Source organism: Melozone crissalis, unplaced genomic scaffold, assembly GCF_028551555.1.
Source record: "Melozone crissalis strain CALT ecotype California unplaced genomic scaffold, PUWL_Pcris_2 ptg000027l_1, whole genome shotgun sequence".
Lineage (NCBI taxonomy): Eukaryota > Metazoa > Chordata > Aves > Passeriformes > Passerellidae > Melozone > Melozone crissalis.
Window position 1 is genome coordinate 16,227,466 of NW_026535805.1, and position 27,737 is coordinate 16,255,202.

Below are 27,737 nucleotides of genomic sequence, written 5' to 3' on the forward strand. Positions count from 1 at the left end.
TGAAGATATGACATGCATATTCAGACGTGTTGAACCACTTGAAGGTATTTCTACTTCATCACCACGACAGATGATGTATTTTAAAGAAACACCACCTCCTCCCAACACCCAACTTTTTCTGTTCAAAAGCAACACTTCCAAATCAGGAAGGCCCTCACCTACAGACAAAAGGAAAAAAGCATAAAATTCAAATTCATTCAAAAAATTCAAAACTCAAAGTCCTTATTAAAAAAAAATATATTTGAACCACAATCCAAGGATTACCTCAATTTCATTTTGTACTACTGAGAACATACAAGGACAAGTGTCAAACAGGAGGAATGACTTGCTGTGAATTAAAGATTACGTTCCCATCAAAAAGATCTTGGTAGAATTTCGTACAAACAGAAATGCTGAATAGAATTAAACATTATAAAACATTATAGAGGTGCTTCTTGCCTCTGTTAGATCATCTGAGACCTAATGATACTCCTTCTATATTTTATCTATTCTATGCCACAGCATTTCTGCAATTAGTTCTAAAAATTTACTGAGACTTTTCTGACCAAATCATACCATTGTACATCTTTTGCCGGCTTAAAGAGTAGGTTTCAGAGACAACTCATTCAAAACTCAAAACAAGAGTCATCTTTACAGCTACTGAGTTTCAGAATCAAGGCTGAAGAGACATTGTAAGTATTTCTGTAGGTGTATTTGAAGTCAGCTGACAGAGTTTAAAAGAAAAACAAGATTATAAAATAGAGATCAGAAATGTATAAAGAGAAATATATGACCATATTGAAAGAAAGGGAGATAGACAGAAGCTTACTCAAACCTACAGTTTGGTAACACAAAACTATTCAAAGCCTTGTCTTCTCTTCCTACATGCCATTCATGTGATGTTTAAATTAAGAGTAATTTCATTTGTAACAGCCATTTCCTCTTCAGGAATCAGATGTGCAAGGGCTCCTTGCAGATGAATCTAGGTGGAACTCATGACACTGAAGTATAAAATTGTATGGCTTCAGCATGGACAGATTGTGTCTGACCAATGTGGCCATCTTCTACCATGGAGTGACTGAAACACTTGACGAGGGAAAACAGACCAGTGTCATCTACCCAGACTTCTACAAGGTCTCTCTGCAATCCCTCATGCCATCACCATCCCTACATTGAAGACATGCAGATCTGAAGGGGTGGACTACTCAGTGGATAAGGAACTGGTTGGAAGGACCAAGCCAGAGAGTTGTGGCAAACAGTCTATCTATAATCTCCAGGCATGGACTGATGTTGAGTGTATCCCTCAGAAACCTGTGTGGGGATCAGTGCTCTTCAATATCTTCATCAATGGCACAAACAGTGAGATCAAGTGCACCTTAACCAAGTTTGTAGATGACATAAGGCTGAAAGGTGCAGCTGACAAAACAGAAGGCCAGGATGTCATCCAGAAGGATCTGGAGAAGCCTGAGAGATGGGCCAATGGGAATCTCAGGACATGAAGGTCAGCAAGTCCAGGTGCAAGGTGCTGCACCTGGAATGGGGCAATCCCAGACATGACTACACACTGGGAAAAGTGACTGAGAACAGCCCTGCCAAGAAGGATTCTGGTGGGGGTTCTGGTGGACAGCAAGCAATATGCACTCATAGTCCAGAAGTCCAACTTCATCCTGGGAGACCTCAGGGCAGCCTTTCAGCACATAAATGGAGTTTATAAAAAAGAGGGAGGCTTTGACATTTTAAAAGGGCAGATAGTGATAGGACAAAGGAGAAGGGGTTTTCAAGCAAAACAGGAGAGATTTAGATTAGATGTTAGGAAGAATTTTTTTACTGTGAGAGTGGTGTGGTTCTGGAGGTCAGGCTGCCCAGAGATGCTATAGATGTCCCATCCCTGGAAGTGTTCAAGGCCAGAGTGGATGGGGACCTGAAAGAACTTATCTAGTGGGTGGCATCCATAGTCATGGCAGGTGATTGGAATACATGATATTTGAGGTCTTCCAACCAAAACCATTCCATGATTCTATGACTTGTTCTGAAAAGTATGGACAAAAGAATGCCTAAAAAGACTCATCAAAGGACTTCTCTTAAGTCTCACTGATCTTTCATGGTAAATATTAATCTGGTCAACTTAACTGATCCTTACTTAGACAAATTACTATTTTCATCTTCTCACATACTGGCCTGTCTTACCTCATACATGACTTGTCCAGATGTCAGGCGTTTCCTGTCACCAAATGCTAACTGCAACAGATGTAAACTCACAACATCACCTTCACTGAAAAAGGCATAAATGAGAAAACTTGGTTACAAAGCTGCTTTACAAATCTCATTATCATTTTATTGGATCCAGACTGAAACTGACTTAAGAGCATGCTCTTGCTGAAAAGAAAAACACTGCTTCCCAAAACATGACAACTGGTCACATTTAGCCATTAAAACAGAAAGGAGGAAATTTTGACGTGAACAGCTTCAGGGGCAAATGCTAACTATGCCTTTCTTTGGAAAGCTTTAATATGCAACATGGACGAAAAAATCGCTGAATTGCTGGAAACAGCTCACAACAATAAAGCATTCTCCATGAAAACTGCTTTTAAGTTGAACTTAAGAACACTGTCAGTCTATGAACAGCTGTGCTGATTAAGTAGCTTGCTGATGATGTTTACTGCTCTGCATCTGCAGCCTAAACCACTTTAAATGGTACTGAATATCATGGTGGGAATAGCAAACAAATCTTGAAGCAGTCATCAAGAAACGAGGGAAATAATTTGAGACTGCAAGCACAAAAACATAGCCACTGTTTCCTTCACCTTCTTCTACAAGGTAGTAAAGAGTCAAGCCCCTTTTTGCAAATGTAATATCGTGAAAAAATTGCACTGTAAGCCTAACACTTTTCATCTCCTGTACTGTTAAAGAAACAAAATGAATACACAGATAACAACCGAATGTGAACAAATATTAAAAAAGCAGTGACTTATGGTAGGATTTTATTCACCTTTGTTGTGTAGACTGAACAGCCCACAAGTAGCAACAATTGCGGGGATCATTCTCAGGCTCTTGAAAAGTAACTGCATAGACAGGAATCCTTCCTCCTTCAAGCTGGGAGTGGTGCCTACAGGTTTAAAAGAAAAATATAGAATAAAGGAGAGCCTGCTAGCTCTGGCTGTTTGTAGAAGGGTAGAAGCATCTTCTGGGAAAAAAGAGCAGTTTGCATACTTATCCTCAAAGTACAGATGGTCATACTTCCATTTAAAACAACTGATGACTGACAAGCCACTACTTCTTAAGTATTTGTCTTCCCAACTTCTGAACTTCAATTGCATCTTCAAAATATTTTTTTTTTGCATATAATTATGTGTCCACTGTCTATTTATGCATCCATAATGCATCCACAACACATACATGGTTTCTAGTGAGGCACTGTAGATTTCCTTAAGTAAGGCCTATCTGAATGTGGTCATATATTTCAAGTGGCAGATTTCAAATCACCTCTAAATTTCACTACTGCTTAAAATGTATATATATCCCTTATTCTGATCTCCAAATCTTTTAAACAAACTTTCATTCACATATTCCTGGTCCGGGAATGAGTCGACCACCAATTTCCATCAAGGCTGAAATGTAGGAAACAATGTGTTTTCAGGCACAGATCAACTGTTGAATTATCATGTCTAACTAGATCCATCATGGACACTTTAAAAAATATGATCACCAAAATCACATTATTCATACAGTGAAACGTTTCAATGGATGCCCTAATTGCAGTAACTGGTTGTGAATCATTCCAAATCTCTCAGGGAAACACACACATTGCCTGGGTCCACAAAATATGACTGGACAGAACAGACTTATAAAAGTCAGCTCTATCACATCCCTACTGGATGACTTCCTGAAGCAAAAAATTGAGACCTCTGCACCTCCAAATGCAACTAAGTGGAAGTGACTACTTACTCCCTCTTCAAAGTTTTCATATTCCATAGTGACAAGTAGCCATCAGAAAATCCCACAACGAGCTGGTTGCTTCTGCTTATGTAGCACAGGGTTGACACTGCTGTTCCTGAAGGACTTCGCAACTGAAAACAGAGATGCCTCCCTTCCCTGGTCACAGCTTCTCTTCTTTGTGGAACTTCAGCAGGAATTCTAGTGACAACTTCTAGATCTGAACACATAAAAGCATGTGAGAAATGAATGCATTATGCCACTTCAGTTGCACTTTAAACTGATGTGATTATACAACCTGTATAATCTAATGCTGCAAATGGAACGCCCACTTGTGCAGCATCTTTTTTGGCTACTCCTGTTTCTGCACCCATTCAGAGAACAGGAGGACTCTCCAATGGGACAGGTATTCTCTCTCCTATTTCAAAACTGGGTACAAATGTAACCATTGTAGACAAATTCCTTTCTTGGACCTCATGAGGAAGCTACTTGAAGGGATATGAACTCTGACAACACCCAAAGCAGTGTCTGCAATCTGAAAACATAAACTACAGGATTCATTCACCCAAATGAAGGACTTTTGATAAGCCAGATTTATTTTAAAACACAAGCCTAAAGCCTGCCCCAAGCCATTGATGGAAACAGGAGAACACTCCCAAGGAATCTGGTACCTCTGACACAACTTCCTATCACACAGCTGCACTGACTCAAATGGAAAAATTCCTACCTCCCACTGGCAAGAATCACAGGGACAAAGGGATGTGGGCAGCAAGAGCCCTTCTGAACATCAGCAGGAGCATTAAGCCACTCCATTTCTGGATCAGTTCAGAACCACACCATGTCAAACTGCTGTCTAAAGTCAGCAGTGGGCAGTGTCAAAAAAATGCCAGCAGTCAGTCAGCACGCTGGGATCTTCACTGGGATACAAGCTGGGTTTTGAAAGGAAACACATTTTCTTACTTCAAAACTCAAGTTTAAAAACTGCAGCTTACCTGATGCTTCTACTTCATTCTGACTGCAAGACAAATCATCCAAACAAAGGTCAACCAGAAGGACATGGCCAACATCTGTGGCCACTGCTGCCACCCCAAAGAGCCATCGCAGACTCTGGTGCAGGTGCCGCGTGCTCACGCTGGCTCCGCCGTCATTGCTGATGGGCTCGATGGCAGTCACCTGCAGGGAACGGCACGCTAATGTCAGAGCCTGTGACAGCCCCAGGAGCAACCTCAGAAGGGAAGCCAGCACCAACACATCAGAAACAGGACAGGAAATACAGGTTCATAAGACTTAAAACCAAATTATTGCTCCCTATTGTATCAAGCAGAAAGGAAATTAATAGAAAGAAAGCTCCCTCCACTTATATGGCATATTCCGTCTTTACAGCTTACCACTTTCCATTTCCTACTTAGAAATAATCGCATCTAAGAAGAGACATGAAATCAATTACATGCTAGAAGGTTTACCATGTGTAAAGGACTTAAATAATAAAGGCAAAGCTAGATCTAGTTCTTCCACTACTCAATGTCAATCAATCAGCACTGTGATACAGTCCAGGCCTTCTTTACCCTGCATTTTGTAAGCTAAATCAGAGCTGCAACGATACAAGGCATTGGCTGTGGGGTACACCAGATACACCATTTCCATGGGAATGAAACATTCCTAGAAAGGGCTGGAGGGAGATGCTGAATAACTAAAATCTACCCTGGCTCTCACTTTGACTGATAATATCCAACAAAAATTCTAAATGCACACCAGCACTCTTACAGATGGCAAGGCAAATTGTAAAAGGCAGCCTAAACCAACAGCAAGAGACCAAACAAGAACTTGCCCAGCCTGAGGCAGGAGCTCTCTCTGCTCCATGACAGGCCAAGCACTGCCCACGACTTCAGCACAAAGTGAACAGACCCTGCAGCACCCACAGCACACCCAGGACAAGAGTGACTGCTCCAGCAGAGACACAGGCACACCGGGGCTCCTGCACTCAAGGAGCAGGACAACACAGGAACAGGGGCTATCTTCTGGCCTCTTACAAATGCAGCACCATGAAAGCAGACAGCTTTACATCAGCCACACAGGTTTGTCTGAAACAAAGACGTGAGCGTCACAAGGCAGTCCATCTTGTTATGTAGCTTATTTACCCCAGAAATGGGAAAAATATCCAAACTTGTAGGGTCTCTGAGGTTTTCTTCTATCCTGTATCAAGCACTTGCTTATGACTGCATTTGCCTGGCCACCTGCTATACAATCCACCTTTCACCTTGAACACAAGAACTCCAACCTTAGAAGTATCTTTAGCTATTTAGTAAACTTGGTTTTCTTTCAGATTTCTTATGATTCAAATTAAATCTTTAATCCTCTCTGCTGCTCCGAGGACTAATGAAAGTATTTTGATTACTCAGATTCGTGTGTTCCAAGCATTGGTGACCAAAGAGGAAACACAGAACAAATCTTGCTGTGCAATTAGCCAAAGTTGAAGTGTTGCTTGTGAGTTCTTTTCAAGTTATTTTCTTCACTGTACAACTGGCTCCAAATGAATCTTTACTAGTTTTGCATAGGCTTCCAAAAATGTTCCCTGATTACTCCAATTTTCCATGTAGAAGCTCCTGAAATGACATATTTTTCCACTATGCTATGCACTGCTTTTTCCTATTCTCCTAGAGCTTTGCCAACTCATTCTGGGAAAGAACAAAGAAAACTTTTCTCAGCTCACTGAATCTGAATGCTGCCCTTCTGCCTCATATGAACCAGGAAAATTTGGGAAAATACCATGCAACAGTTCTGAAACATGCAACTGTTAGAAACCAATTTGATGTACTTCATGTTTTTAATTCAGAATCCAATGCAAATCATACTCGTCAACATTTTCAGTCTCCTGCTGCATCTCATACACACATCAAGAGGGCATAGAGAGACACTCACAGACACATGCAAAGACATTATGCCAAAATTCTTTCTAAGCTCCTGAGTCTGGGTTTTTTAACTGATTTATTTATTCTCTGAATGATTCAACATCCATTCTTACACTAAAAAGCATTCACACAGTCACAATAAACATCCTGTGTTAATACACTAACAACTTGACGCCTTGGAGCAGTTGCTCTAAATTAAACTGTACAACTTAGCTGTAAACAGAACTTATACCTGTTGAGAAAATAGTCCCAAAAACACAGTGCTCATTAAAGGTTTAAAAGATTAGAGACAGAACTGCAGAAAGTGATGTTAAGAAAAGAACCACATTTTACCTTTAAAAATAATCAATCTGAAAATCAGAGAAACATTCATACAAATCAATCCCTCCCCAAATAATACATTACATAATATGCAAACAGGAGTTTCTGAAAGAATTCAAAACATATGGACAGCAGCCAAGCGCACGTTTTATCTTCTTGTTTTTGCTTACCCTTACTCCCACTCGTAGCCTGAAAGTTAAGACTCCAATTAGCAATACCTGTGTCCTGATTATGAACTAACACAATACCAAAGACATAGGAAGAAAAACATAAGCAACAGACCAAACATACTTGTAATTATGAGCTTTCAGGGCATAAGAGCAAAACCTTCAGAGCAGCTTTGGCTTTATTTCAAAATTCCTACCCCTCATCATCCAACAACCAACTCTTTCTTACAGGGCTTCATCTCTGCTCCTGAATCAGTTTTTGTGGTATAGAACAACTCTCTAACATAACTGATTGTTGGAACTAACTTCTATTTCAAAACACTTCCACAGCTATGGATTCAATGTGCAACATAGTTCTTACCTCTTAACCTTTGCTTTTTCCTAGCTTACTTAGATAGAAGAAGTAAAACCTAACACATCAACACCACTTACCAAAACATAATTCACTTATTTTAAGTTCATGCTAGCACACAGCCTGCTTTTCCATCTACAACTTGAGCAGATAGCAAAACAACACACTGGAACACTGACATTACTTGTATCTTTAGAACTTAACACAAATGCTTACTACTACTAACAAGACTTTGACCTGTACTCTAGTAAGTCAAACCAAATAATGTCAGGGAAAACTGAGTAGTAAATAAGTATTTATTAGCTGCAGATTCTAAGATGATAAAAACGCAGTAAATCTTGATGTTCTGATAACTTAATCTGATTCTCATTTCCATTACATTAATGAGGCCCAGGGACACAGTATCATTTGAATTCAAGGGTTACAGAAGGCAGAAAAAATTATCGACATTACACCACTGAGTCCCATCTACACAAACACAATATTCAACAAGCAGAGACTCAAGGACTGCAGACTGAAAGTAAAACTGCCAACTATCTGACAGATAACTCACTAAAATCTTTTTTCCAATCCTAAGTTAACAGAAAAATCTGTTCTGTTCCCACATTACCTGCTTCCTAGTCTGAAATTGATGGGAATGTATCAAAGTCATTAACAGCAGAATGCTGGGAGTCTGAGATACTTTAAGGACAGTATTCCAGACAGAAATTAGCCATTTAGAAAAGGAATATTACAGACAATTTAAGTTGAGCATTCCTTTTTGCTCTGAAAAAAAATAAAGGTTTTCAATGCCTTTTTTTTTTAAAGAGGAGAATTTTGTGATTATATGCTCTACAATGTTTTTTTTTACTATCAGTAAGCTCAAAGGATAATGCAACTGCCAAGTCCAAGATTTTACATCAAGGCTCTCTTGACTGGATAATCTGAACTGACAATATGTTAAAGCAATATAAAAAGGATAAGTCATACAAAGAGATGCACAAGAGCTTTTCCTGAAACAGGATTATGCAGCACCAAACAACACAAAACCTTCATTCCCCCAAGAAGATACATACCCTTCCTGGAAGAACAACTGCTTTAACCACTCTTGAGATCCCAAGGTCGTACAGGCAGAGAACACTTCCCTCTGCTTCCTCCAAGCCAACCAGGAGCCCAGTCCTCTTCTGCCAGGAGAACTCCTTCACCACGCGGACGGAGGGAGGCTGCTCGCTGACCCCGCTGAAGCGATAGGCAGAGAGCCGCTCTCCTGTCACCGAGCTCACCACCTCCAGCTGGGGGCCACACGCCAGCCACGCCAGGCCACTTCTGCCTGCAAGGCAACGGCAGCAGCGCTCACCAAGTGCCAGCAGCGCAGCTGCAGCAACAGCCAGGGCACTGCGCCCTTCCCTCAAATGCAACAGAGGGAAAGGCCAACCTACCACACCCGGACAGTCATTTTAAATCACCCACTGCAATCCTCAACCAATACTTTTGAAATTAATAACCCCATTCTTTTGCATTTCTACTTGTCAGACCTGCACTCAAGACCATTCACTCTTTGGGATGAAGATTACAATAGACTGGGCTCTAGTCTGATCACCATACTTGGCCTGGTTTTGCTAAAGAACACCTAAATATGTACAGGAATACAAGTCTCAAACCATACTTCAAATGCAGCCCATCTAAACCAATTCAGCTCCAGTTTAAGAATTTTGCTTGACACATGACTACTCTGGGCAGGGATTTGGACAGGAAATTATCTTAAAATGGGCACTGCATATGTAATTCCAACTTTTACATGAGCTGATCCCAGAAAGAATTTAACAAGTGCTGTTTCACCAAAGAGTTTAACTCTTGCTCCTCTACTGAGGAACTTCAAGCTCAAAGGAAGGATGAGCTCCATTACTGCAACTACAGTCAGGTAGATAAGATTCTACCTGGTCTTCACAGAAGCCCAGGCATCCTGACAGGCATCCAGCTCTACCTTCAGATCACCTAGAAAGTCAACTGCCTAATCTGCTTAGCTGTTCTCAGCAACTCTCACTGGGTCCTCAATCTGCATCCTAGTAAATACCTTGGAAATATATGAGCTGGTAAAAAGAAATTTGTCCCAAAACAACACTATTTCTTCCTTGAAAACTGCCTTCCATTTCATTCAGAACTGAGGAGGCCATGGTCAGCTATACTATTTAAATAGCACAGGACTGGAGCAGGCTGTTGCACTTTCAATGCTTCTAATTGTTAAAATCTCCTGTTAGCACTGTCAGAACACCTGATCCACTTTACTTAACAGAACCAACCCGATGCCATGACCCTGGGCTTCAGACAATAACAACTTCACACCAAATCCAAATGTAAAGGAAAACACTCACCTCCAGAAAACTTCCCACACAGCACAGAGTCTAGGGTGATCTCATCCTCCCCAAGTGCCTCAACAGTCACCTCTGGAAACTGCAGCAGACTGCTCGTTACCTGAGCTGTTAGGTCTCGCATTCTTCACTGAAGATAAAGGAAAAAAGGCAAAGAGACTCATGTCAGCCATAAATATCTTTGAAACTGACCCAAGCTTCATCAGTATGCAGTGACAAATCTTCCATGCATCATTTGTAGCTCTTTTTTGCTCAAATGAAATGGCACTTGGGACAGTTTTTCATCTCACAGCAGAGCAAAAGGAGAATCTCGAGCTTTTCCAATGCCTAAGGGATCACCAACAAAAAGTGACACAGAGGGATAAACAAGTTAACAGGGAAGAGAACAACACACCAAGTTCAAGCTTACTCATGCAGGTTAGCAAGATGTGGTCTCAGAAAAATCGTATTTCAAAAAGGTTATTGGTAAGAGGTATAACTCTCTGCCCTTTCCCTTGATTTAATACAGTATTATTTTTGCCAGTTGTCTTCTAGTAGATGTCACAGATCAGCCATATCTTGTTTACTTTTTGCATGCTTATTTTTGGCATTCAGGAATACAAAGTTCTTGACCAAATTCATCCTGAAATTTTTCCAGAAAACATACTGCTAAAACTTTCAAGTAATACTGACTTTCATAGCTGATCAATTGGAAGTGCTTTTCCATACATTTAAGAGGTCAATATAACACAACACTTCAAAATATTGTTCTTTTTCTCTGCTGAAATCTTTGTATTTCTTATTCCAGTCCCTTCCTTCCTATTGCCTTTCCTTATCACATCTCTGCAGTATTAGAGAAAAAATTTCTTGACTTCAGACAGTTTCATGCTCCTACATGTGCTCCACAAGAGTTCACATTTCAGTATGTCAAGACAGATTTTTTTTTTTTCCTGGAGAAACTGAAGAGCCGAACTAATTTACAGGATTAAACAGGTGGCTAAATATGAGATAATCCATATGCATGGAAATACAAATTACTTAAGTATCTATGTTTTGCAAGTCATCTGGCTTATAGAAAAGGCCTCTGACAGACAAGGCAAATTCAACTGTCAGGTTCAAACAGTACTGCCCTCTTCATGACATCTCAAGGTATTATACACAGGTCACTAGTGCTGGGTTGTGCTCCCCAATCTGCTGCCAGCAGGACAGCAAGCACATGAAGCACAGGAAGGGTAAATCAGGGTCCTGCACTAAGCACAAGTCAACATTTTGACAAAAATGCTGCTGATGGCAAAGCCACTACTGCAGCCAGCCAGCCTGACCACTCTGCCAGCATTCACTACTAGCACAGATCAGGTTCCAAGTGGGACAACTCACTTGCAGTAGTTTTGCTGAGTTTCTCTTTTGGTACCTGCCATCAGTTTCAAGTGACAAACTTCTGCACTGTATCCAGGGGCTCCAGAGAGTAGAAGGCCTCACAATTTGACCAGCACTCTTGCTTAGTTTAATTGCAATTTAGTGGATATATTTTAGGAGTAATCCATAATATCAAATACTAATTCAGACACATCTGGTTGATGAATAGCATCTTTGAAATGTTTCAGTGTGTGCTCATGTTCCTGTCACTGGGCACCACTGGAATGTTCCTGGCTCCATCTGCTTTACTCCCTCCCTTCAGGTATTTATGTGCATTGATGAGAAGCCCAGAGCTTTCTCTTCTCCAGGCTGAACAGTCTCAGTCTCCCAGCCTTTTCCCAGAGAAGAGCTGCTCCAATCTCCTCTAACCATCTTTGTGCTCCCTCACTGCACTCCCTCCAGCACCTTCATCTCTCATCTTGAGAGGCTGCTGAGCCTAGACCTGACCCAGCATTCCAGCTGAGGCCTCACCAGTGCAGTACCAGAGGAAGGATCACCTCCCTTCACCTGCTGGCAAAGGTTCTTCCTCATGAGCCCAGGATACCATCAGCCTTCTCTGCTGCAGGGGCACAGGGATGGCTCATGGCCAGCTGGGTGTCCCAGGGACATTTCTGCCAAGCTGCTTTCCAGCTGGGCAAGCCCCCCCACACACGGGTGCCTGGTGGTTCCTCCCCAGTGCAGGACTTGGCACTTTCCCTTGTTTAACTACACCAGCCCATTTCTCCAACCTGACAAATCACTGAGTCTGACAACATATACTAAGGAATTTTAGAAAAGAGCACAAAATTCCAGAATTATTGTAGCGAATAATTTTTTTTTCTTTTGTTTTGTAAATAAGAATGGAGATGTCTGAGTAGTAAGTATATGATTATTAATACCATACACCACAATAATAGCAAGATGATTTTAAGAAAAGAGGGAGCAAATATCTTGCAGTAGGGCAGGTAAGGGCATGCAAGGAAACTGCTCAACTGTGTGCTCTCCTTGAGTCACCCTGAGCCATCCCGCCGGAGACACTGCCTGCCTGCTGTGCCAAGAGCACAGAACCTTGTGGGGCTCAACTGGAAATCAAATTCAAACATCCTCTACTGGGGAAATTTGAGTTTAAAAAACTAACTCCTCACCATCCCAAAAAGAATTCTTCCCTGATGGAATGCTCATATGTTAACACAGCGTACTCCTGCCCACAATATTAAAAAAATCCATCCAGGAACACCAGCAAGCACCATCAAATAAGTAGAGCTCCAAAAGCTAAACCATTTTTGTAGAAAATGAAAATACTAGAGCATCAGGCATGCTCAGTTTTGCTCCAGTAAGGCAATGACCATGTTAAACATCTCTTTTTGTTTTTAGAAATCAGGCATGAAACAAGGTTGAGAAACTTCATAACAAATTATGAACAACATATACTGACCTCTCTATAAGGATGCTTTCCTTGCATCATGTTGCCAAGTTAAACCAAGAACTGCTAGGAAATCAAATCAGAGGGGAAATACTCAGATCTACATTAAAGGCACAAAGCCTATCAATCTTAAGAGATATATACAACAGCAACTGCATTTCAGCTCTCTTTGAAACAGTAACTACAATCACATTCTTACTTGTGTTAGAAATCAGATTAGGGTAAAATGTCGCATGCTTACTCCATTTTCAGGAATAAACCAGAGTTCAACCTCCCAGCTGTATCCTGCAGCCTGTGTGCAAGTTGCCAAAATGACCATTATTTTTCACCCCAGGAACTTATAACTTCCAAGCACCATGAACTATTTCCAAAGACAGAAATGTCATAAATTTTTGGATTAAAAAGCTTGGGGGGGGGGGAGAGGGAAGGAGGGAAAAAAAAGAGAAAGAGAAATTGTGTGTTCATGCAGAATTACATACAGCCAAGTCAGAGTTCTGAGATGACAATTTTGACTGATGATATTCCACAAAAATGAGTTTAAAAGGCCAACAACATCATGGGCTCACAGAAGAAAAAGCTAAAAATATGGTCAGTCACAGCTGAAGACAAGATTTCACAGGACATGTTGACTTCAATGACACCAAAGGAGAGACCTTGCTGCCAACTCTCATCTCCGTATTTGCTCCTTTGTTCTACTACTGTATTTTGGAAGACATTTCCAGCATACCACACTGGTATGCCATCCCATTGCTGGCCCTGCCCAGCACAAATTCCAGATTCACATCAAACAGAAAGATCTGCCAGAATCACACACAGTCACTTCTTCTAAACACCATGCTCGAGCCACCACCTAGAGCAGGCTGCCCAAGGCTGTATCCAGATGGATTTGGAACATTTAATTCTCCAACAGGTTTTTACAACCAGTAACCTGACAAGACCAACTACAGAAGCACGTGCAACCCATGCAACAGGGTGACTCCCTCTTGCCAATTTAAGAGTTCTATTCTCTCCACCAAACCAGCATCACACCAGGAAAGGCATGTTACCACTGCTTCTCAAAAACTGTCCGACACCTTACTAGGCAGAAGACATAAAATTCACAGAAGCTTCATCAGGCTTGAAAAAGCCAATCCCAGGCAAATCGATGCAGGAAGGAGAGCTGAGGCAGCACGTGAATGAGGAGCTGTCCTCGCCAGGACACAGAGCCGTGTGCCCAAGCGCAGGGGACAGCTGCCAGCCAAGGCTGGCACAACCAGCCACACCGACGGGCCCTGCAAAGGCACCGGCACGGCCACGCTCAGCCCGGTACCCCCGACGGGGTGCAGCCATCCCGACACAAACACGTCCCTCCGTTTCCTCCAATTTCCCCAGCCACGATGAGGAAGCAATCACTAGACCTGAAACACTGACACCAAGCATTCCATCGGCAGAAGCTCCAGACATGGGCTCACAGTTTATTAAGGAAGGCACCGAGCACTTTTGTTTGAGCCAGCAGCAACTCTGCTTCGCGGTGTTTTGCTTCCTGCAGAGACCCAGAGACCCCCACAAATCGCTCTGGATTGTTCCAGAGCTGTGGCCTCGCCACCGCACGCACCCCCCGTCCCGCACTCGCCGCTCTAGGCACAGAGCGCATTTCCCGCCTCCTCATGGAATAAAACCCCGAAGCCCGGCGGGGGAGGGGGAGGCGGAATTAGAGAGAAGTAAAGAAAAACCTCCAAGAACGCGGCCCAAGGGGCGAGAACAGAGGGCGTGCGCGGTTGGCCGGGCAGGAGGGAAAGCTCCTGGCGGCAGCCGCCGCATCTCCCACGCCCCCCGGGCTGGCGGAGCCTCCCATGTGCGCTGCCCAGGCCGCGCCGCCCGGGCCTCCCCCGCCGCCGGGGGCCGAGGCACGTGTGGCGGACACGGCGCCGCAGCCCGGGGGTCACTTACATAAGGGACGGGCGGCCGGGCCCGCCCGAGGCCCCCGCGGGCCCGCGCTGCGCCAGCGCCGGTGCCGGCCTATGCGGCTCGGGAGCGCCCGGTACGCGCTGGTACGGGGGGGAAGGAAGAAAGGGAGGAACGAAGGCAGACGGGCGGGCGGGGGTCGCCGTTGCCGCCACCTCCGCCGCCTCCTCCTGTGCGCGCCGCGGCCCCCAGCCCAGCCGAGCCCGCGCTCCCGGTACGTGCCGGTGCCGGTGGCATGTCCCTCCCGCAGCGGCGACAACGACACGACACGACACGGCCCGGCCCCGCGCGCCCGCGCACCCACCTCGCTCGCTCACCCGCCGCGCGGGGGGCGGGACGGGCGGGGGGGCACGGGCCGAGTTCTCGCGAGATCCGCAGCGAACCTCCGCGGGAATTTTCAAATGCGCGGGACACGGCCCCAGGCGCTGGCGACGGCGGCCTCTGGACTACGGATCCCGGCGTGCTGTGCGGCCGCCGCTTCCGCTCCCGCCCCTGCCCCTGCCCCGGTGGCTGCTGCCTGTCGCGGGGCACACTGGGAGCTGTAGTTCCTGGGCCGCCAGGACCGGCGCCCTGCGGAGCCCGTCCGTGGGGCCGGCTCTGCTCTCCTGCTCCGCCGTAAGTGAACCGCCGGCAGGGGAAGGCAAAGCTGGCCCTGCCTGCCTGTGTCCGTCTCATGGCAGGAGCCGCTCACCCACTCCTCCCCCTTCCCCCGCGGTCTGTCTGGAGTTCATTGAATCGCAGAATGGTTTGGGTTGGAAGGGACTCTAAAAATCATCGAGTTACGGCCCCCCTGCCACGGGCGGGGACACCTCCCGCTGGACCAGGTTGCTCAAAGCCCTTTTCAGCCTGGCCTTGAACAGTTCCAGGAATGGAGCATCCGCAGCTTCTCTGGACAACCTGTTTCAGGGCCTCATCGCACTCACAGTAAAAGATTTCTTCCTACGATCTAATCTAAACCTACACTCTTTGTTTGGATCCATTCCCCCTTCTCCTGTCATGCTCTTGTAAAAAGTCCCTGTCCATCTTTCTTGTATGTTTCCTTCAGGTTCTGAAAGGCCAGTCATTAGGTCACCCACTTAAAAGGATTTAAAGGGGTAGGCTATTTAGCTGCAGTTTTCCTCTTAATTTTAATAAGAAATTGTATGTAAAACGCCAAGAAATTAATATAAAATAATGTTACACTGTTAGTCACTGAAAGGAGAAAAAGTAAGTATGAAGTCAAAAGTGCAAGTCTAATGCTACTCCTTTCAGTGTATGTATTTTAATGTGGTCAAAACATTCTTTGACTTATATTTTCAGGTATTGATAAACAAACAGTATAGTGGAAGGCATCCCTGCCCATGGCAGGGGTGTTGGAACAAGATGATCTTTAAAGTCCCTTCCAACCCGAGCCATTCTATGACTCTATGAAATGTGTAATGCTTCTAAGTGGCAGCATCATCAAAGGGGTGGCAAAGGCATTTAATTTCTTCCAGCATACATTATCCCTAAATTACAGGTATGCCTCTTGTGAAAAATGCCAATCACTTGTTTTTAGAATTTTAAAAGTTTAATAGTAATAAAATGGTTATAAAAATAGTAATATAATTAGAGTAATAAAAATTTGAACAATTTGGATTAGGACAATATTAGACAATAAAAATAAAGACTTATTGATGGTCTGGGTACCTTTTTCTGGGCAGAATAAGCCCGAAAAAGGACACACGTTAACAGAGGATTAACCCTTAAAAGCAATAGCCTGTTGCATATTCATACACCTCATACATGATGCATAAATTCCATTCAAACACAGGATTCTGTCTGGTCAGTGTCAACTTCTTCCTCTGAATCCTGACAGCATCTTCAGGGCTGAGCAAGGTGGGAAGAAGTTAATTTCTTCTGCTAATGGAGCAATAAATTCTTTTTCTCTGAAAGATTTAGGTGTCCTGTGGCTGCTATCTCAGTGCAAGTACCTCATTCCTTTCTTAAAAATAATTCTCACATTCATAGTTTCAATTTTAACTACAAAAGTTACATTTAAGCTACAAAACTACATTTACCATACTATTGAAATGTTAATACAGCACTACTAATCAACACAACGTAATACATATAGTAAATATCTGCATAGAGCCATGTAATATGCACTTTTCACACTCTTAATGTTGAGTTGCCATTCTTTATACTATTATGCAAATCATTTTTGTGACTTGGTGGCTGCTGTTGCCATTTTAGATCTATTAATTGGCATCATAGAAGAGCACAGGTCACGGAGAAGGAGCCCACCATGAGGATTGCACAGGCCAGCCCAGTCCCTGACCTTAGGGGGGGCTGTGCACAGTCCCAGGGTGTCAGTGAGACAGAATTTGCCTGCAGAGAAGGAAGCCTGGCCCTGGTCACCAGCTGATGGGTGATGGCAGAGCTGGCTGTCACACATGGGAGGCTGTGCATGACAGAGACAGATCTGGGGTGGGCTCGAAAGCGAGGACAGTCAGCTCTCATCTGATGTGACAGGGAGCAGGGAGCTAAGGGAGAAGTGAAAAGATAGGCATGGCAGCATGGGAGGACCAGCCAGACCCACATCCTTTGCAAAGACATGTAGAGTGATTGTGTGCAGGACAGGGCTGCGTTTATTGAGGGAAGGACAAGTGCTTTGGCAGTAAGCACAATTCAAAGTGGCAATTCAGCAGGGGTGAGAGCCTTAGCTCCACACATGGAGACAGAAGGGCTTCATGTCAGGAATTATTTGTGGAACAGTGCTTTCAAGGTTTGGGTATGATCTGGATAAGGACATGAGAAGAAGTCTGGACCAAAGTTGTCCCCCCTGTCAGAGGCATAAGTGAACATTGGCCTAAACAGCAGCTGAGGGGCTGTGGGATGAACTTGGCTGGCTTAGCCAAGCTTGAGCTTCAACTGACAGCAAGGCTTATCTGAGCAGGCATCAGGGAGCTGAGCAAGGATGTGTTTGGAAAAAAGGGTCTATGAGTCATCTTGCCCAGTTTTAAATGTCTACAGTGCAGTCATCAATTCATTCAGCTGGACTCCCTTTTTAGGTGGGGAAAGGAAACAGCTTTTTCCTGAGTGCCTGTCCTGGCTGGCTTTAGATACCTCCTACAGGATTAGCTGTAATGGAAGCCTAGATGGAGCCATTGTAGATAGAGACAACTATGCTGTACCTTTTAACTTTTGGTTGGGTTGATCTCTCTTTTAGAGCTCAATCTGAATAGAGCACTGGGTTTTTAAGCTGCTTGGCAGGAGAGTTTATGTTTGTGGTAGGGATTACATGGAGATAGAAGAGAAAGAGGATGAGAACACAATTTTATAACACCTATTCTAGAGTCTGAAGAGCAAGATAAAGAGGAGTCTCCAAAAGGCATGGTGGTCAAGTGAGAGAAGGGAAAGGGAAGGGCAGAGCTTCAAATGAGAGAGAATAACCTCTCAGAGGGAGCTGACTTGTGGCAAGTGCCTGACAGGTGATGGGAGATGGAGGGGAGAGGTGGAGCTGCCTAAGAGGAGGTCATTTTGAGGCTTCCTCAAAAACAGTGCTGTCTGAATGTGGGGGCAGGGGCCCGATGAGGGAGGAGGAGTTTCATGAGGAGGAGTCCAGCCTTTCACTGAGCTTACAAAGCAAAGAGAATAGAGAAGGATGTTTGTACAGGTTTTAGTAGTGGAGGAGCCTCAAGGGTGGCTTCTGTGAGAATCTGCCAGAAGCTTCCCCTGTGTCTGACAGAGCCAATGCCTGGAAGCTCCAGGACAGGCCTTCTGCCTGCTAAGGCCAGTTCATAGCAATGGTGGTAGCTCCTATGGGGTAACAGATTTAAGAAAGTAAGAAAAGGCACAATTCCAACCAGAGAGAGGACTGAGAATATGTCAGGGGAACAGCTCTGCAGACGCCAAGGTCAGTGCAGAAGGAGGGGGAGGAGATGCTTCTGTCACTAGAGAAGAGATTCCCCTGCAGCCCGTGGTAAAGACCACGATGAGGCAGCTGTCCCCCTGCAGTGCCCTGTGGTCCATGCTGGAGCAGGGGGATGCCCAAAAGCAGGCTGTGACCCTGTGGGAAACCCACACTGGAGTAGGCTCCTGGCAGGACCTGAGGACGCCATGGAGAGAAGAACCCACACTGGAGCAGGTTTGCTGGCAGGACTTGTGATCCCGCAGGGAATCCATGCTGGAGCAGCCTGTTCCTGAAGGACTGCACCCCTTGGAAAGGGACCCACACTGGAGCAGTTCATGCAGCACTGCAGCCCATGGGAAGGATTCACATTGGAGAAGCTTTTGGAGGACTGTCTCCTCTGGGAGGGAATCCACACGGGGGTGGGGGAAAAGTGAAGTGTCCTGTCCTTGAGGAGGAAGGAGCAGCAGAGTCAATGCATGTTTAACTAGCTGCAACCCCCATTCCCCATCCCTCTGTGCTGCAGGAAGGGGAGGAGGTAGAGAAACTCAGGAATGAAGCTGAACCCAGAAGATGGGAGGGGTAGGGGCAAGGTGTTTTAATATTTAGCTTCTGTTTCTCATTGTCTCACTCTGATATAATTTTAAAGAAATTAAATTCCTTTTCACTGAAACAAATCTGTTTTGCCCATGACAATGGCTGGTGAGTGATCTCTCCCTCTCTTTATCTCAACCCATGAGCTTTCATTATATTTTCTCTCCCCTGTCCAGCTGGGGAGGGGAATGATGGAGGAGTTGGTGGCTTGTAAACAATAAGAGTATTAATACTTGCATCTATTGAAATGAGAAAGAGCCAGACAAGAGTGAGCAATTAACAAGGTAAAATGAGCATGAGGCAATTAAGGGGATGAGAGAAAGTGGAACCAACGGCGAGAAAAGGAGCAGGATGGCAAAACCAAAGAAGAGAGCTCTGTGCCTGTGGCACCAGCAAAGACTGGGAGTGAGATAAGTGGAAGTAGGCTTGAGATGCAGGGATTGCAAAGTCAAAACACAGGAAGAGAGCAGTGAGATGTTGTGCAAATAGAGAAGGAAGCAGGAAGGAAGATGCAGGGAAGAGGGAAGATGCTGCAGCTGAAAATGTATGCAAAGTGCATGCAAATGGAAAATGTTCAGCTGAGCTGGAAAAATTAGGCTGCTTGGTGTACCAGATGTCCTCAGGTTTCAGGCAGTTAGGATTGTTGAAAACCTGGCGGACGAGCTGTATTAGAAAGCTTATGTTGTTACTCAGCTAAGTTAATGATTGCCAAGTCTAATTGTTATGGCTGGGTTGGGAGCCAGTGGAGTCACAGCTGCAGCAGCACAGCACCTCTGAGGTGGAGCTCCCCAGACCCAGGCACCAGTTTGGCTGCTGTACAGCTGTGGGTGTCTGGACACTGGGTCCTGATGCACCCACAGGGGTACCTGGCCCTGGCAATTCCCCTCCCCAGGGAATTGGGATGCCTGGAACACAGTGCTGGGTGCAAGGAAGGGCTCCAGCGCTGAGTCAGACTGTCTGCTCTGGAAAGCTGGGAGAAGACCCCAAAAGCAGTTTTTGAATGACAGGCAGCTGGAGGTGGGTTTGGGCTCCCTGGGAGCATCCTGCAGACTTATCCCGGTCAATAAGTCAATATCTGATTATGGGTGAGACCCACGAGCACTCTGCTGCTTTGTGCTGCCCCAGCCCTGGGCTGTGGCTGCTGCTTTGGTGCATCCAGTTGGCATCCACCTTTGCCTTTGTCTTGCATTTGAGTATCTGTGATTCTGCCTCAAGAAATTAAAATGGAAGGTGTTGCATGCTTGATAATATTTTTTTCAAATCATTGTGAGGATCATGCAGTAGCATCCTCTACAAGCACTTCTTGGTCCTTGTGGTCTGGCAGTTTCAGTAAGCTATACCAAAAGTAAGCAAATACTGAGATGAAGAAAGCTCTGTGTTAAAATGAAGGTCATACTGTTGGCATGTATCAGGGGTGTAAAGGTGAAACAATGAAGAAGATGCTGCAGTGGTGTAGTGATTATTTTCAAGCACAGGATTGTTTAAAGAGACAGGATGCTTAGCAATGTGGTTATACTTATCCAAATTACAAGGGTGCAAGTTCGAAAACAAGAAATTAAATACTGCATTTCAGTAATTACACAGAAGGAATCCATTTTGACAATTTTTAAAGCCAAATATTAAAAAGACTCAGACACAAAAGGCAGGTGTTTGGGCTTTTTGAGATGTTTCACTGTGAATTGTTTCAGCTGATATAATAGTTTCAGCTGAGATTTTTGTAAGATTCAAGAGTCTGATCTTAATTTAATTTTTTGGACTCAGAATGCCTGGTTATGATATACTAGCAATTAGTTCTATACATTTCTTACACTTAAGTAATATTTAAGTATTCTCATCCTTTCATTCTACTATATATTTCATTGGAAATAAATATTTTCTGTTTTTTTCCTTTAAAATTGTATTAAATCAATTGTAGGGCTTTAACAATATTACACATTAAAAGAATTAATTAGAGCTTTTCAATATCAAAATCAAAGTAATTAGAGACTTAATGGACCGAACATAATATAACGGGATCTCTTCTATTCTCCACTAGAGCAGCAATAATTTAATATGAAGAAAGACACTCTAGAATTTCCCAGAGAAAGAAAATGTTAAGTGGTGGTTGGGTTGAAACTGCAGTTGCAGAAGTGTCATGAAGTCACAAAAGGAAGGAGGGAGAGAAATGTATGCATTTCAGTTTAAAAAGAAAAAGAGGGACCTTAGGAGACCTTGAAAATGCATTCCCGAGCAGCATATTGAGTATCATCACATCTCAATTTTTCCTGTAGAAAATGTTACAGCTTGATTGTCAGAGCTATTCCCAGCTGAATTTTATACATTACAGCATTACATATTACTACGATTGGGAATTGTTTTTTCTTATGTTTTATTGTTGTTGTTGCGTTTCTTTCCATTGTAATCTGAAGCGTAGATGTGTTCCTCTTGCAGACTGAAAACATGGCTTTTCTTCCCCTAGATAAGATTGAGACAGGGAAGAGTTCTCTTGTTCTGGTCCTCTGTCATCCTGCTGCCGTGTGTAGCAATTGGGGAAGTTCTGTGGCTGGTGGGTTTGGTGTGAGCTGTGACACTGGGAGGACCTGTCCTTGCTCAAACAATTAGTTTGCATATATCTGTTCCTAAACGAGCAGCAGAGAGAAGACAAACACTGCAAGGTCTGGCTTCAGGCAGGTGGGAACCTCTGAGTAATATTAGTAGCTTGGCTGATGCCATTCAGGCTTTTCATTTCATAATTTATGGGCATCATGTTATTTATTAAAATCTGCACATAGCAGTCAAAAGTGAGGAAATAAGGGATTTCAAAAATTTTACATATGTATGGCTTATGCCCACATAAGCCTTTCCCCCACCCCCAAAAGTCAATGCATTTCTTCATAATAAAATAACCTTCATGTTAACCCAAAATTAATATGGTTCTGTCAATAGCAAGGCTGAGAAGGAATGGAGGTGTATTCTCAAGGGAGATTATTTCTTCTAGAAACAAGCTGGTCATTATGATAGGATTATCTCATCTGACTTCGGCTGTATAAAAGGCGAGTATTGACTTTAAGTGCTCCCATAGATTGTTTATCTTCAACTGTGCTGACTGATCTCTAAGTCAGATTTCCCTTGCTTACAGCCTTGCAGCACCCTGTTCCTTACCCTGTCCCACTTACAGCACCACTGCCAATAAATTAAAGAAACCATCTTGGCTCCCTTTTCTCCTTTTTCTGGAGGAAATAGTGCACACTTCAACAGACCTTGTTTGTCCTTTGTGGGAGAGACATCTGGATAGGTCAGACCCTCTGGGGTGCCTGGTTCTCCCTCTAACATTAGGGGGAACCTAGACAAGTGGCAGGGAAAGGTTGCTTCCCTTTTAGGTAGCTACCTATGGCTCTGTTCACCAGGAGTTGGGAAGTGGCTGTGGTTACAAACCTTGTTTAGTGCATAGCCAATTAAATCCCCGTAAAACGAGCTTCTCCCATAACTTGTGCTTGTTAGACTGCTCTAAAACCTTCCAATTATCCATGCTGATCATGAAATTAAAGGCAAAATAACTCCCCAGACACAGGAGTCACTATACTGCAGTTCTTTATAGGGAAGTCCATGGCCTGTGTTTGCTTATCCCTCCTTTTATGTTTATTTTTAGGTTTGTGCAGGTAAAGGTAGATGGTTGCTTCAATGTATTTAAAATAATCAAGATATCAGAGCAAACTGAGGGTAAGCAGAGGTGATGTGGCTATGCCTTACATCAGTCAATTCAAAGCAGGATGTTTCTTTCTTCTCAATTGTTTTGTTAGCTGATCACACAAGAAATTCTCAAGTTCACCAGCAGTATTTCACTTGCCTAGCCTTTGTGATAACTGACATTCCTCCTTGTGCAGCATGAAGGTCACACAATGAGACTACCCACCAGGCAACACAGAAGGACCTTCATGTTCTAGAGCACCTGAGCTGCATGTCTTGAGAAACATGGAGTTTATGTCTGTCTTGGTTTGAAAAGACAGATGTCTGCTAAGGAAGGCAAAAAACCTCCCCTGAAATGGAAAATGTAAAACCCCTCCCTCCAAATTATTATAGTTTTGAAATTAAGGGCTCTCAGGCAAAGATTTGGAAATAGAAATACCAGTTCTTTACTAGGAAAATTAAAAACACAAATGCAATAGTACAAAAAAGAAAACAAACCACTGAAAGAGTCAGAATACGACCTGACACCCTGTGGGTCAGTGTGTTGGTAGCAGTCTGATTAAATGGTGGCTGCTGTCCTCCTGCAGTGACAGATGTGGTTCTGTTGGAGCAGTCATCCTGTAGAACAGTGTCGTTTTCCTCTGAAGGTCCCGTGGTGGTGTAGATGGGCCTGGTCTTCCTCTGGGAATCCAGTGGAAAAAGCAGCTGCTTCTCTGGGAATCCAGTGGGAAAAGGCTGCCTGTGGTGTTCCAAATCTCAGATTATATCCAGGTAGGAATGCTTGGCTCCTCCCCCTGGGCCGAGCCTCTCACAATGGGATGATGTAATTTTTTCAGCCATGCAGTGACACTCAATAGCCCATCAACAGAAGATGTCTCCCTGGAGGGAGGATTGGTTGTAGAAGAGATAAAGAAAACTGCCCCACCTCTAACAGATAGGAATAGAATACACACCCCCATTTCCAACCTAAGACATATGCCCGATGGCATAAACAAACAACACTTCTTTACACAGGAAAGGAGTAGAATTTCCTGCATAGCACATGTGTAATCTGACTAAATTAATTGTACTATTTGAGCACAATGGTTTTTATGGCTATGGTTTTGTAGATAAATCCCAATGATCAGTAATCCAAATCAAGCTTTTCCCACAAAACAAAAAAGATAATTTATTCATTGCTTTTCTGGCCTTTCTTCCAGCTCTGACAAATCCCCATTGTGCTTCATATTGAAATAAAGGAATAATTCACTTGCACATTTGGAAAGTAACAAATTAATCCTAAAGAATAAGGTCTTAAAATCTAAATTGGAAATACAGTTTCCCTGTGATTTCTGTTTCAGGGAGGTTTTGAACTCAGTTGATGCAGTGCAATGGCAACAGTGCACTGAACTGAGGAAATGGGTTGCCATGCTGAGGTGCTGCAAACTAGCCTGCAGATGCTTTCTGAGCTCTAAAATAAAAACACTCCAGTTCCACTTGCACCAAAACCACTCTGCTGACTACAGTTCATTATCACTGTGCAAATACTGCATGTGTAAGGTGGTTTGTATCATGCTCAAATTTGGAATGCCCTAATTCAATACAAGCTGAGCTGGGGACCACGATGACATTATTGGTATTAGGCATTTTCTTTGGTGATTAACCTCTACATGTGCGACCTCAGGGCAAAGTACCAATAGGTGTTAACAAGAAAACTTGGAGGCAATCAAATCCAAAATTAGGTAGCAAAACCCTAAATGCTGGAAAATGGAACCTGAAAAATAATCAGACCGGCTTTTTTTCATTAGAAATGTGGTCATATATGTTGAAATTACCATCAAGGACAGATTTTTGCAAAGCAAAACACAGTACTCAGCCATTCCTTTATAAGCAGAGAAAGCAAATTATAGACATGGCCTTGTGCAGGAGAGCTCAGGATATCTGTGTTTCCTCAAACCATCTGCAACAGACTGGCTCTTGAAAATGTTTGAGAGAAAGAGTCATTTCCCAGTGCAGGTAAGATTTAATGTCAATGTGCCCAGCTGTGCAAGAAGCACTGCTGAGTGTGGGTGACTAATACATTTGCCAGCACAGCAGCTTCAATGTGTAATTTATTGTTGTGTAGGCTGTCTGGATCGCTTAGCCCCGCAGCCTTTTGTTTTGCCAGATGCTGATCACCTCCTGAGAAGTGCTAAGACATCTCATTTGTCAGTGCGTGCTTGGTGCCTTGCAGAAAGTGATCAGAGCCTTGTTGGGTTTGTGACCCACCTGTACTGAAAAATTGAGGTGATCCATCCTCTGCAAACAGAGACAGGTAACATAAAGCCAGTGCCCTTGAAAGAGCCATTGTGACCTCTGGTTTGAGCAATTTAGAGGCAACATTACTCAGTCTGCTGAATCTGCTCATTAACTGCTGGAACAAAGAATTACTGTGAATAAGTAGTTCTTTTTGCTTCCCCTTCTCCACCACTTGAAAGCTAAAAAATATTTTTCTGGAAGTGGCATAATGGAAATTAACTGAGTGGCACCAGCTTGAGGTTCTGCCTGGCAGCCTCAGGCATGGGGCAGTGCCTAGCCAGGCTTTAAGGGAGCCTGTGGAGGGTAGACCCCTTGAATTTCCCTCCTGCCTAACAGCCCCTGCCTGGAATGCCTGGGATGGTTTGTGTTGGGCTCATGTCCCTGGCATGGCTGGGACAGCTCCCAGAATGGGACTTGGCTTCTTTGCTCGGGGCTCCAAGGTTCCAAGGGGCTTTCTGGGCAGAGGTCTTTTTCCTTCCGGAGAGACCCAGCTTCTGTGTAGCACCAACTCTGTTGAAACACATCACCCTAGGCAAGGATCAACTGGATTGTTTCCCCACCTCCACTAGAAACTACACCAGTATCTTGTATGGTGTTAGTTACACAAGACACTGCAGCTTTCAGGAAATAAATGGATGGTGATGCCCTACAACGAGCATTTAAGATGAGTATGTTTGCCAACTTGTGGTGCTTGATGCTTGTAGGAAAACATTTCCTTTTAATGAGGGAGGTATATTTACTATTTTCTCCCTTCTGCTAGCAAACATTTCTGCTGCAGGTTGTATGGTGTCCAACATCAGCCCATGGGAAAAACATGGGAGTTTTTCAAGGAACTCCCATGGGCGTTCCCTGAAAAAATGCTGACAAAGAAACAATATCTTTTCTTGATGCTGAGCCTCAAACTGTGGATGAATGTAGAAATTATTTCAACAGCTGAATAAGGACACAGGGCAAGGGGCCTCCTCCCTGCCACCAGTGCCTCCCACAGAGCCAGCTCCTCCTCCTGGGTGCCACCACTGATGCTGCAGCACCATGGCTGGCACACTGGTACCAGGAAACTGCATGGTGTCCAGCTTCTTCCCATGAAGGATTCTTTACATCTAGAATTGCATAGGATTGGAAAAGGTTTGACATTTAAAAGCTGCCAGGGGTTTCCAGAGGAAAGAAGCCTGTGCACATGGTCTGTCAGATGCCTCACCAGCTGTGTGATCCAAAACTGATTGTTTTCAGCAAGCTGAATTCACTTCCTATCATTGATGTTACAATGCCAGTGAGTGACAGGACTCTGGTTGGGGATCTCACTGAGAGCAACTTTTGCCTGGCTTTGCTTTGTGACTCATCCTGTAAGAGGAGAGCTCAGATTTCCTTCCACTCTCACTGTGGCCCCTGGATCTGCTGCTGCTGACAAACAGTCCCTGAGTATTTTTTTTTTTCCAAAGGTACCTAACTAAAAAAATCTAAATTCCACAGCTTTGGTCTAGGGGCACTGGCTGAGATCAGAGTCCCATCTCATTAGGCTTCATATAAAGACAAGACTACATTTATTCCTGTCACAAAAAGTGCTTGCACCTTGACAAACTGAAAGGGAAGCAGCTACAGTGAGAAATGCCTTGCCAAAATTGCCAAAATTCATGCAACAGATCAAAAGTTGAGCCAGAAATGTTGACCAGCTCTCCCAGTTCCTGGCATCTGAGTAGACCTGCTTCAAACTGGCTAGCAGGTGGATCTGTGTATTTATTCATATACTGCCTCTTAAGAAATATGCTCCAAAATTTACACTGCAAAATTAAATATACTTTGGAGGAACTGCTGGCTGACCAGCTGACCAGCACTCCAGCCAAGGAACAGCTCCAGCAGCAGCTGCTCATGCTGGATGATGAACATCACATTCCCTGAATTTTGTAAAGCTAACAACAGACAAGGACCTACTGAAGGGCCAAATGGCACCATTGACTTCTAGTCCACATGTGCCCTTGAGCGCATCAGATAACACCAAAATAATTGCTGCAACTTAGCCCTGGCTTTGGAGAATAAAAATGCACAGATTTTTCAAGCTTTAAGAAGCAGATTCAATATTCTAATCTCTTTTCTGCATGAGAACAAATCACTGGATTTTACTTCATCATTTCCACATCCAAATCATGACTTCTGGTCGAATGACAAATGATGCTGCTGCAGTTTGCATGCTAGCTGAGCACCTCTCACTTCAGCAGAAATGAATTCTCAAGAGTGAGTATCCTCCTCTCCAGCCCACTCCCTTGTGAATGAATGAGGTTTGTCCCAAAGTATCACAAATTATTTTAGCTCCTTGCATATGTTAGAGATTTTAGCTGCTCTCCACTTTTTGATTTATTAGTCAAAAGCCTGTGAAGGAGTATTAGATCTAGAATTTGCTTTTGACCATGTTGCCCATGAGGTCTGCCAGAAAAAGAAGTACTGCTGTAACTGAAGAAACATTACCCTGGTTATTGATACACTGGATTCCTGAGCATGCACTTAGAGTTATGTATGTTGTCTTGTGGTTAACCTGCTGGATTTTAAAGAGGATATTCCAAGTTCTCTATACCAGTGCAGCTCTT

At 43.8% G+C, this 27,737-nt stretch overlaps 1 protein-coding gene across 1 annotated transcript in view; it reads right to left on the reverse strand.

Moving 5' to 3' along the window:
* LOC128938749 (protein ELYS-like) overlaps nt 1-15,129 on the reverse strand; it is a 41,314-nt gene extending 26,185 nt beyond the window's left edge. The window contains exons 1-7 of the mRNA XM_054279136.1: nt 15,055-15,129; nt 10,013-10,139; nt 8,717-8,970; nt 4,905-5,085; nt 3,925-4,132; nt 2,969-3,085; nt 2,167-2,251 (exon numbers count right to left, since the gene is read on the reverse strand). Of these exons, the coding sequence (XP_054135111.1) occupies nt 2,167-2,251; nt 2,969-3,085; nt 3,925-4,132; nt 4,905-5,085; nt 8,717-8,970; nt 10,013-10,133 (966 nt within the window). The 5' untranslated portion in view covers nt 10,134-10,139; nt 15,055-15,129. The remainder of the gene's footprint in view (nt 1-2,166; nt 2,252-2,968; nt 3,086-3,924; nt 4,133-4,904; nt 5,086-8,716; nt 8,971-10,012; nt 10,140-15,054) is intronic.
* Between the last annotated feature and the right edge of the window lie 12,608 nt (nt 15,130-27,737).